Source organism: Microcebus murinus, chromosome 4 (genome assembly GCF_040939455.1).
Source record: "Microcebus murinus isolate Inina chromosome 4, M.murinus_Inina_mat1.0, whole genome shotgun sequence".
Classification (NCBI taxonomy): Eukaryota; Metazoa; Chordata; class Mammalia; order Primates; family Cheirogaleidae; genus Microcebus; species Microcebus murinus.
Window position 1 is genome coordinate 15819012 of NC_134107.1, and position 12210 is coordinate 15831221.

General features: G+C 41.7%; 2 protein-coding genes across 2 annotated transcripts; both read right to left on the reverse strand.

The window, feature by feature from the left end:
• Positions 1–1960: 1960 nt before the first annotated feature.
• LOC105868720 (olfactory receptor 4D9-like) lies at positions 1961–2896 on the reverse strand. Its single transcript, XM_012759814.2, has one exon. It carries the CDS (start codon positions 2894–2896, stop codon positions 1961–1963), a length of 936 nt encoding a protein of 311 aa, XP_012615268.2.
• Positions 2897–9253: 6357 nt separating this feature from the next.
• OR4D6 (olfactory receptor family 4 subfamily D member 6) lies at positions 9254–10198 on the reverse strand. Its single transcript, XM_012759826.3, has one exon. The coding sequence runs from the start codon at positions 10196–10198 to the stop codon at positions 9254–9256; it is 945 nt and encodes a 314-aa protein (XP_012615280.2).
• Between the last annotated feature and the right edge of the window lie 2012 nt (positions 10199–12210).

Here is a 12210-nt window from a genome sequence, read left to right on the forward strand (position 1 = left end):
TAATTTGAGGCCATATGTAGTTTTCTTTTTTTAATTTAAATTTTATTTTTTCCTAGAGATAAAGTCTCTCTCTGTCACCCAGGCTGGAGTGCAGTGGAATGATCATAGCTCACTAGAGCCTCAATTCCCAAGCTCAAGCAATACTCCTGTCTCAGCTTCTTGAGTTGCTAGGACTACAGGTGTGAGTTATCGTGCCCAGCTAATTGTTTTACTTTTTGTAGAGATGAGGGTCTTGCTATATTGCCCAGGGTGGTCTTGAACCCCTGGCCTAAAGCACTCCTCTCACCTCGGCCTCCCAAAGTGCTGGGATTACAGGCGTGAGCCCCCATGCCCAGCCCATAGTTTTTATTTACTATACTTTGTGGGACTATTAGCACATTTCCGATGGAGATATTAAAGTGTTTGGTTATCAGCTGCTCTGCATGGGAAAAATGGTGGGATGTACAGTACATTCACCATATCATCTTTCTAAAATCTAAGAAATTCTATTAATAAACTCCAAAACCTATTTGGTCCCAGTAAATTAAATAAGGGAATGTAGTCCTGTATTATTATTATTTGTCTTTCATTACATTTCAGTGAACCCCTTACCTTGGTCTTACTAGATTCCACACTCCAGATGGGAGAGAGAGGAAATAAACCCCACCCTGCTGTGTATGATTACATTTAGTTTGGGAATCCCAGGGACCTGTCAGTACATAGAACACAAGCTGGTTGGAACCCTGAATGAATGAATTTCTGTGTGCACAATCATTCACATGCTTCGGGATGTTTCTATTCTATTGTGTACAAAGGTTCCAACAACGTTTTTGAACCTAACCCTTGTTTTGGTGACCTCATAAAGATACACACATAGATGCTCAGGCCTTGAGTGTGATATCATGGTAAACTCTGATTCAGCCATTTCTATTTTCTCTGGCTTTCCTCAAGAAGTATCTGTTCAAGAAATAAAGTCAGTTTTAAACACTAAAAGCTAAAGACAAACTAGAATTTGGCATTATCTTCTGTATGCATTCATTTCCTTCCATTCCACAGATTTAACCAACATTTTCTGATGGCTGCTTATAGGTCAGGCACTGGACACTGGAAATACAAGGGAGAATTAAAAATACTAATTTGACATCTTATGAGATATTTTAATACACCCTGGCAAGGGAAATGATAAAGAATTGTGCATAAGAAAAATACAAATACTTATTGGGTTGGATATAGCTTTTTATTTTTTCAACGACTCCAGCTGGCTTGTATCTGTGGTGGTGGTATGAACGGTAGGATAGGTAGTTCCAGATTCTTGCCATTTCGGTAGTTATATATCAGGGTTTTACAAAATAGGACTGTACAAATCCCAGGTCACATCCAATTGTGACAAAGTCACAGGAAGTGAAAGACAATAGGAAATTCTTAAAAGCTAAAGCTCTTTATACACACCAAATGGCTGTAGGAGATTGTGCTAGTGTATTTTATAAGTGAGTGGATTTAGAAAGAAAGTCCAAATTACTGACAAAGCAGAAGTAATAGAGAGACATGTTTCTCACAGTATTTAGTCCATAGTAGACAGCAATAAATACTCATGGGATAACTATTGATGAACTGGGACCTAGCTGCTGGAGCCCTGCTATGTTGAGACAGATGTCCCTGTTGCCTACTGCATGTCTGAATGCCATAGCACTAGCCTTTACCACATTCTCTGGATAGCAAAAAAATTCTCTTATATTTCACATTTGCACAATTGTGCCCGGCTTGCTGTCAGTTGCTCTTCAAAGTCTACATTCTTCTTGCTTAACTTTCTGCTGCTGTTCCTTCTCAACACTAGTGTGCCTGGTCACTGGTTTTTTGTGTCTATGCCACCCTGCTATAGTTAGTTGTCTGTGGATGGCTGAGTCACAATATTTGACAGTAAATGTTTTAAGAAAATAATTTAATTATATATTTGTATCTTCACCCACAAACAATAGTGAGGCTATTCTCCTTCAAAAAGCACGAGTCTTTTCTTCAGTCTCTGCATGGCCAACTTCATCTCCTGGTTCCTCAGGGTGTAGATCAAGGGATTCAGGACAGGGATGATGACAGTGAAGGTGACAGAGACAGCTCTGTCCATGGGGAGGGCAGTGAAGGGCCGGGCATAGACGTAGATGCAGGGCACAAAATGCAGGGTCACCACAGTGATGTGGGAGGTGCAGGTGGAGATGGCTTTCTTCCTGCCCTCCCCAGTGTGAGACCTCAGCATTGTCAAGATGACCGTGTAGGACACAAGCAGGAAGACAAACCATAGTGTAGAGATCAAGCCATTATTGGAAATCATTAAGACCTCAAGAACAAAGGTGTCCATGCAGGCGAGTTTGAGGACCTGGGGGACATCACAGTAGAAGCCGTCAACAACATTGGGTCCACAGAAAGGGAGCGGGAGCAACAGGGAAATCTGCACGATGGAGTGGACAAAGCCCCCCACCCAGGAGGCCGCTATGAGAGCTGTGCATCGCCCCCTACTCATGATGGTCACGTAGTGCAGGGGCTTGGCGATAGCCACATAGCGGTCAAACGCCATGATAGAGAGAGAAAAAATGTCTGCTCCCCCCAGAAGGTGGAAGAAGAACATCTGAGTGACACAGCCATTGAAGGAGATGCCCTTTTTCTCTGAGAGAAGATCAATCAGGACCTTAGGAGCTGTGATGGAGGAGAAGCAGATGTCCAAGACGGAGAGATTGCGGAGCAGGAAGTACATGGGGGTGTGAAGGCGGGACTCGCAGGTCACAGTGACCATAATGGCAACATTTGCTAACACAGTTGTTACATAAACCATAGATAAAAAGAAAAATAAGAATAAGCTCAGCTCCTGAGACTGAGTAAGTCCACAAAAAATAAATTCTGTCACCCTGGTATGATTTCTCAGGGCCATTGGGTGCTGTTTCTCCCTCCATGTACACCTTTGAAGAAAATACTATTGTTACTGAGACAAGGACATCAAGCAAAGATTATCTCTTATTCTGACATTAAACATGAACTTGCTGTATTACCTGGGGAAATCACTCGATTCTACTTGCCTCAGCTCCCTCATTAGTAGAAGCTGTGGTTTGGACTAGATCACTCTTTTTCTTACTGTAGTCAGTGGGCCCATAGGTTGTGTGAAAGCCCACCTCTAGCAGTTCCTGAGAAAGACAACCTTAAGGAAGGCTTTGTGAAGGAGTTCTGGGTTCCCTAAACCTTCTGGAACCAGAGCGGCTCTGATATTGTTCACTTTCCACATTGTGTCTATGGCTTAAAAGCCATTGAAATAAATTAACATCCAGTAACAACATGATAGGGGTTCATTTGAATAGCATGTTATAGTTTTAAAAACTGCTGCACACCTAATTACAATAAAATTTCCTAACATGCCTCTGTGGTTAGGGGGGAAGCTATTCTTCCCACTTCAACAATAGCAAAACTGAATTCAGTCAGTTTTCCAAGGTCATGCAGAAAATCAGTGGCAGAGGGCAAATAAGACAAATTTCTCCTGGCTCTGGGATCTTTCTGCTCTCTCACACCGCCTGCCAGTTTCAGAATACATAAATCCAAGAATAATTTGTACAAGAAACTCTGCACAGACTTTTTCTAACACTTTCAATGATGGATTTCATCACCCACTCAAGTGTCTGTCTCTCTTGTGGCAATGGAATTTTAGTCCATTGTCCTTCTGTTACCTTTCAAGTCATATGTCATGCAAATGGCACCTCCACTCTTTAATTTTTGATTTCATTTCATTGGAAACTCAGAGGTTGAGGGTAAACAATGGGGTTTAACACAAAGAAGATGACAAGGATGGTGGTGGAGATGGCTGTATTCATGAAAAAGACAGCTGAGGTCCAGGTGTGTGTATATGGAGAAAGGGCATGAAATGCAAGGTCACCACTGTGATGTGGCCAGTATAGATAAAGATGGACTTCCTTCTGTCTCCTTCCTAGTAATGTTAAGCAGTGTCTGCTCAGCATGGAACTTGCATTTCCTGGCAAAGTACAAATCAGCACATTTACCCCAGCACAAGCTGGAAACAATGACCACCACCTGCTTCGCCCACCATGGCTGGGGTAGGTTCTCTTACTATGAAGCCCTGGTTGGGGAGGAAGGGGTAGAGCCAAGTGCTAGAGTTTTCAAATCATTGCATTTTCCCCATTTGAGTGAGGAGTGAGCAACCTTTTGTTGCTTGAGGATTAGTTCAGGAAAAGTAGAGTTCCTGACAGGCTTAAGTGATGTGCAGAAGGCCATGCATGCAGTAAGCTAGCGATGAAGTTGGTCTTTGATCTTCAGCCCAATACATTTTCCATCCATGGCACTTTAATAATTTCTGAGATTTGTGATGTTGGCAGAGGGACAAAAGTTAACTCAGAGAAAAAAGGCACGCTCAGCCCGAGCATCCGTCTGAGTCCTCTGACACCATCATAGATAGATGGTCCCAGTTCAGTGCCCTGCTGGGATGCATTGTGCTTGGGCTGCATAAGAACAGGCTTTAGAGGGTGATAACCTTGAGAAATCATGTGGATAAGGAAACCAAAAATACATGTTGCCTCTCATTTGCTCTGGAGAATTTGACTACTTGTCTTGTTTCCTCAGTTTATTTCTGTCTTTGTGGGCACAGTTGCCTCCATAGCATGTCCTGATAGGTGGGGGATTTCACCCCAAAGATGTATACTGAGCTACCCACACTGCAAGGAGCCAGGACTGTGTGCAAAGTTAACTCTCCTGGGGATCCCACCTTTTCCATGTCTCTCAATTTGTTGTCTCTTCTCCATCCTGAGTTAGACCCTTATCATCTCTCCTTAGGTTGTTTGTGGGAGTTAACTAACTGTTCTCTTTTACTTTGGTCTTCTCTGTTGTTTCCGGAACTATCTTTATGTCCTAAATAGAACCATATTATTTCTTTGGGTGGGTTTAAATTTTTCAATGGTTCCCTATTGTTTACAAAATAAAGGTCAAGATCCCTTTATAGCAGCTAAGACTTTCCTCCATCTTGGATATTATCTGGGGGCCCTGTTTCCTTTGGTCTCCTGTTTCAGTGGCTCAGACATTATGCAAATAATTGCTGATTCACACCTTTAGATTTGTGTTCCTGTTGCTCCCTCTGCCTATCATGCCCTTCCCACTCTTAGGATTTCTCTACTATCTGCTTTGATAAACATCAGTCTTTTAACACTCAGATTCAGGGTGTCCTCTTTGGTGGAAACTTTCCTGACACCCCTCAGCTGGATCCCTCCTTTGCGTCTCCATCATTTCCTGCACTGACTTCTGGCATCTCTAACAATTTATTGCACCTAATTTCTTATATGTCTATTTGTCTTTAATCCAGTAGAATTTTCCTATAAATCTCAAGTTCATCTTATCTGCTCAATGTTTCATTCATCCCAGTATTTTCAAAGCCTTACCTAGTCTGGGGACACATGTTAAGTGCCTGATAAATGTTTTTTAAAGTAGTGAATACACATAGCTGATAAATGCACATTGTGACTTATAAGGATTGGCCTTGGAGTCTGGGTGAATGAGAAGGATCTTGACGAACACAAGTTAAGACACTATTTTGCTCTTGAACTCTTGATCTCAAGTGATTCTCCTGCCCTGGCCTCCCAGAGTGCTAGGATTATAGGCATGAACCATCACGCCCAGCCATGAAATCTTCAAGCTATGAATGCTAAAGGATTTTTAGAAAGTGGTTTGGTAATAAAAACTGACCTGACTTGAACTAATTTTGTGGCAAAATTTGATCTCAATTAATTTCAAAGGGCCTCAGTACATAAAAAGATACATATTTTTGATATTAAATTTCCTTGTAGGGGAGCAATTAGGAAAAAATATCTAATAAAGCTCCTTGCGGGACAAGTCTTTGACTTGGCCCTCAGGGATGCCAGGTAGAGATTTGTTTTCTGATCCAAGCCACAAGAGTTCTGTGACCTTGAGAAAGCCTCAGATCCTCAGTTGTGAAATGTGGGAACAATCTACTGTGACATAGTGTGTGACAATCTTAAGAGCTTTGGAGAAGGGCACACCTGAGCTGGAATTCTGCCTCTTCCTCCCTTGTTATCTGGGGCAACTCCTTTATTTTTCTTCGGATTCCTCCTTTGCAAACTGGGAAGCATAACACTGACTTCATCAGCTAGCATAAAAAGTAAATACGATAATGTTTGTAAAGTACCTGGCACCCAGTAGGCATTCAATTAACTTGGTTCATTTCCCTTTCTTCTAAAACGGTATCTTCTCTGCCTATCACAGAAGGTTATTTATGCAGACATTAGCAAAATGTAAAATGCTATTCTGTAAAAGAACAACATCTCCTTGAACCAACTTGCTTATTTTTGTTTGGATGAACATGTGTGAATTGACCAAGTGGAACAGAGGCTTCAGCGCCGGGTGAGTGGGTTCCGGGATAAGCTGTCTCTGAATCAAAGGGAAAGGAGACCCAGTGAGCCGTGGGCAAGTGTGCATATGGAGCTGCCTTGGAAACCCTCGCAGTTTTTAAGGGAATTGGGGGTTAAAATCATGTTTTTTAAGGAAGCGCCTAACTTGTAGAAAGAGGCTTCATGCCCAACTCATGGACAACCTCTAAACTGGAACAAAATCTGCTCTTTGTATGCAACTCCATTTTTCTATCAAATACGAACTGCCTTTTCTTTTGCTGTGCTGGCCCCATCTCCGTGGCTCCTTCTTATGAAGACATTCCTCATTTCCCAGTATTTAACATCCATTTCTTTGTTTCCTGTTGCTAAAGTTTTCAACTATTTTTTGCAGTATCTTACACACCTGACACATTTTTCATGCTCATTATATTCACATATAATTCACACTGTCTCGGACTCTGACAGTTCAATATTCTTACCTGAATCCTTCAGTGTCCGACCATGAATGTGCACCATCTGAGACTGGGTAGCTGGGACTCAGCGTATGTGATGGCGGGAAAATATTGTACTTGAAGGTAAAGTCCCTTTGAAGATTAGTTATACCAGATTTCAGTGTGTTCTCTCCAGTCTTCACTTTGCAAAGGGCAGAATCAGAGAGTCACGACATCATGGCTCTTCTGCCTGTCCCAAAGTGTCTCTGCTATGTGTGCTGGTCTCTCAGGCCCAAGCCTAATATAAGAATTAGCAAAGGGAATTTTATTTGATATAGAAAGAGAATGGGCATTCTTCTGGTAATGTTGGAGTTCCAGTGGGAGTTATTAAACAGTTTCCAAGCAAGCAAGTCCACACATATGCGTGCACACACACACTCACATGCACACAATGATGTCCACATTTCTCTGCTTTCCAAATTCTTGCAAGGCCCCAGAAGACATAAATCTATCTATTCTGTGCTTCTCTGAGTTTTGGGGAAACATTAGCCTGTGGAGACATCTAATGTTATATGACCATTCATTCTCAATAAGGATAACATGCCCAGATGGAAAACAATTGAATTAGGGGGAGCAAAATCTTAAATATTACAATGATATATTGCCCTTCAAAGGGCCAGTACATAAAAAGATACATATATTTGATATTAAATTTCCTTGTAGGGGAGCAATTAGGAAAAAATATCTAATAAAGCTCCTTGTGGGGCAATAATTTAAAAATGTTGAGAGGCACTATCATTAGATAAAATATATTAGGAGTCTTGGCTCAGTGCCTCTATCTTATAGGATTCAGGGAAGATCACAGATATGTGTCACCTACCAGGACTTTCTTGGCCAAATGTCAAGGCATTATAACAGTTTGGTACCTTACAAAATTTTTTCAATGTGTTGCAATTTCTTGAGCTTCCTTATTCTCTTGGCCAATGTTTGAGTGACTATTGGAGGCTGAAGGGTAACTTGAGCCAAGCATAGAGGGAGATGGGAGATTCATTGTTTCTCTACATGTCAATTCTCTTGGAATTCTTCACTTGGAGGAGAGGTGGATTCCAACACAGACCTAGTGGCTATTCCTAAATGACTCTGAATGCAATGTGTTTCTTTTCTCTCCTGGAATAGAAAATGGACCTTGAGGGCCTGAAAGGACTTTCTTAGGTGGTTTTGTTTTTGAACTATAGTGACTTGTCTTGAATTGTCTATGCATACATAGAAAAAATATATATAGTTTTGCTTCAGTTATAAAAGCTTTGGGGGTAAAATGCAAAGAAGGAATAGAGAGAAAAATAAAGTTCATGTTAACATAAAATTGTCAGTGTGGATTTTGTGCAGATATGCCTCCAAACTATATGAGTACCTGTGAGATTAATTTCAGTAGGCAAATCAATAGAATGGACCCAAGAACAGGAAATATCTGGTTCATGTATAGATCTGTCCATGTGTATATCTGACTTACAACTTAAAATATTTCTTCTCTTTTTAATAATTGGTGAAATATATTTAAGACTCTGTACTTACAATACAAAATCAAGTTATTTTAACAATTGGCTGGAAATTACAGAGTCGCCAGATATAGCACATATGAAATAATTGTCTATATTCTGTGTATATGCATATTTAGGAGGGATAGATAATAGGGAACATTGACTAAATGCCTGATTAATGCCAGGAGCAGTGCTAAACTTCGCAACTATCATCCTCCCTACGTCGGTCCTATTTCATTCTTGTGACAGTCTAGTAAGTTAGTAAGGTTATTTCTGTTAGGTTCAGAACCACAGAGAGAAGCCTCAGGTGTAGGAAAATGCTGTTTATTTGAGCATCTGGGTGCTGATGGGTGGAAGTGGAAAAGAGCATCCACATGAGGAAGGGGAGAGCCTTGGGTTTTATAAAGGGTTTTTCCAGGGGGAGTGAGAGACTGGGTGAGAACAGCCATTGTAATAAATTCTTTTCAAATAATCAGCTCCTGGGACCCCTGCATTGGTCACATTCTGCAGCTCCGGAGTCATCTTTACCAGGTAGGGTAGGGAATGCAAGTTTCCCTCTTGCATTCCATTCCTTTATCTCCCTAGGGGTTTGGCAAAGGCTACACCTAATGATTTCCATATTAACAGTTGGTGAAAGTGAGGTAAGTGTTAGCATGAGAGTAACAGATAACATCAAAGTAGCATTTAGGTTATTGATTTCAATCTTAGACCCCATACTTCTCCCCAGCACACAAGCCCAGTAGCTCACATTGTTCAATTTCATCTCTTCCTTTGGTTCTTGTATTTCCACTAATAGAGTTCAGTGGCTAAGAAGATATACAGTAAAATGACTGAAGAGAAAAGAGCTAGCTGTCTCTTATTCTTAGACTTGCAGTTTGAGAAAACTAAGTCAGTCTTAGACCTCCAGTCTCAGGCTGACTGCCTATCCCAGTTTTCTGCTCTCAGAAGGCCCCAGCCTCCTCTGCAGTCTCCGCATGGCTGACTTCATCTCTTGGTTCCTCAGGGTGTAGATCATGGGGTTCAGCATGGGGGTGACGACTGTGTTATTGATAGATATGGCTGTGTCCATGGGCAGAGTAGTGAAGGGCCGGCAGTAGATGTAAACACAAGGCACGAAGTGCAGAGTTACCACCAGGATGTGGGAGGTGCAGGTGGAGAGGGCCTTGTTCCGCCCCTCCCCAGAGTGGGATCTCAGCATCACCAGAATGATAGTGTAGGAGCCCAGGAGCAGGAGGAACCACAGCAGGGTCACCAGTCCATTGTTAGAGATCATGAGAAGCTCCAAAGCGAAGGTGTCAGTGCAGGCCAGTTTCACCACCTGGGGCACATCACAGTAGAAGGCATCCAGAATGTTGGGCCCACAGAAGGGGAGTGGAAGCATCAGAATCACCTGGACAATTGAATGCAAACCACCACCCACCCAGGAAGCCATCACCAAAGCCAACCATACCTCCTTCCTCATAATGGTCACATAGTGCAGGGGTTTGGCAATTGCAAGGTATCTGTCATAGGCCATCACAGAGAGGAAAAAAATATCTGCCCCACCAGCAAAGTGGAAGAAAAAGATCTGTGCCATGCATCCATTGTAGGAGATAGTTTTCCTCTCTGATAAAAGATCCACCAGGAACTTGGGGACAGTGATAGATGAAAAAACAATATCCAGGACCGATTTGTTCCGCAGAAGAAAGTACATGGGTGTGTGGAGGCGGGACTCACAGGTGATAGTGACCACAATGAGGGCATTTCCCAGGATGGTTGCTACATACACAGCAAGGAAGACCACAAACAAGAGGAACTCCAGCTCCCGAAAGCGAGTAAGTTCCAGGAAGATAAATTCCTTCACATTGGTGTGGTTGACCTGGTTCATGATGAGAATGACCTTCTTTCAGGTCTACATTGAGAGAAGATATATTAGGGTTAGGATTGTGGTGTCATGAGATGGTACCATAATTCTTCACATATTGTTATAAAGCTTTCTCAAGCACCTAGATCATAGTGGCTACTCAGAAAAGCTAGGCTAGAGTCTTCCCCTGTAGTCTGGAAATTCTTTATTCTGATGGTTCTTCTTTCCTATTGTAGATGTTCTGCACAGAGAGTGATGAATGGAATGTAGTCATTTGCCTGTGGTTTATCTTCTTCCCTGTAAGAATAACTTTGGCACATGCATGCCATGCTTTATACTTTACCAAGGGCTTTCAGCTGTAGCATCTCAACTTGATTGTAATTCTAACGATGCCCCTGTAGGGTCTTTATTAGTTTTATTTCCCTTTTACCCAAAGGACAATACCTTGATAATGGGTCTTTAGAATGATTACGATTATCTCCATTTTATATATGGTGAAACTAAACCTTAGAGTAATTAATGATTTGACCACATCTACATAGTTGCAACGTTAGTGAATTGTAAGTCAAAGATTCAAATCCAAATAATTTTTTAGACTTGACAAAGACTCCCTCCTTGACCATATTTTGGTTAAACGCCTTCTTCTCTTCTAGGTCTGAACCTTGGCTGTCTATATCTGTTCTCACTGAGCCCAGTTTTAGCAAGAATCCTGTTAAGTCAGTTTAGTGAGAATTCCCCACCATGGATATCTAATCAAATTCCTCATCCCTCACTCTTAATATCTAAGCCCTTGGACAGTCTTGAGCAAGAATTCTTTTAAGCCAGTTTAGCAAGAATCACCCTACCCTTGCTAACTCATTTTAATAATCCTCCATCCACTGACTACCTCCCTCTGCTCATTGGCTACACATCCCCACTTGTCTTTGTTATATTTGGAGTTGAGCTCAATCTCTTTCTCCTATTACAATAGTCTTCATCCCTATAGCAATAGTTTGGAGTGAAATCTATGTTGCTGTCTTTAATAATTTTCTCATGAATAGTTTTTTTCTTTAATAGCCTCCAGAGGTTTTTCCACTGTGCCACTGTGCCAGATCAGAGAGTCTGAGGCTTACTTTGGTCTATCAGAATTTTAGTGGGTGATAAGGCCAATTACTTTATCCTCATCTCATCCCCTAAAGGAAGAGAAGAGTCAGGCCTGCATAGGTACTCCTCTCTGGCACTCTGGGAAAACTGGACCTCACAATTCACACACACGGCTCTTGATAGAATATAGACCCATAATCAGGGAATATTAACATATTACAGAAAAACTGGTCATTAAAGCTTCACAGGACTTCAGAGGTAACGTAGCCCAACACTCCTTACTTAGGGGTGAATACAGAAAGAAATTCATTTTTCCACAATCAGACTGAATTGGTGATAAATAAATCTGGTTAATTATTTATTGACTAAAATTCCAGGGATTTTCTATTTTTATATAAAAGCCAAATAGATTTTTTTGAAATAAAAAATTAGCCATCAGAGGACAAAACTGAGAATAGTCTCAATAGGAATATCTATATGTCCTAGGGGTGAGATCAAGACGGCTGACTAGACACAGGGAGTACGTGCTACCTCCATGAAGAGGAACCAGAATTATAAGTAGACACTCACATTTCTAGGAGAGAATGCTGGGGTATACCAGAGAAGTGACAGGAAGCACCAAAAGTGAGTAAGGAGAGGGTTCAAAAGAGTTTGACCAGCAAGGAACTTGCTGATATCCAAGAGGAGTTTCTGGATGTGGGGAAACACGTAAGAGAGAAATTTCTGGGGCTTCCCACTCTGAAAAGGACTTTTAAAGTCTTGGCTATGGAAAAATCCCTTGCCTCATTTGGGCCTCAGGCCTGCCATAGGGAGCTGCCTAGAGATTTCACAGAGACATTGCTCTAGAAAGGGAACCCTCACAGAACACCACGGGCATCCAAGCCTAGAGCACCTCCAGCTGGGCACCATTCCAGGAGCCTAGATACTGAAGATCTAAGGTAAAGATGCAGGAG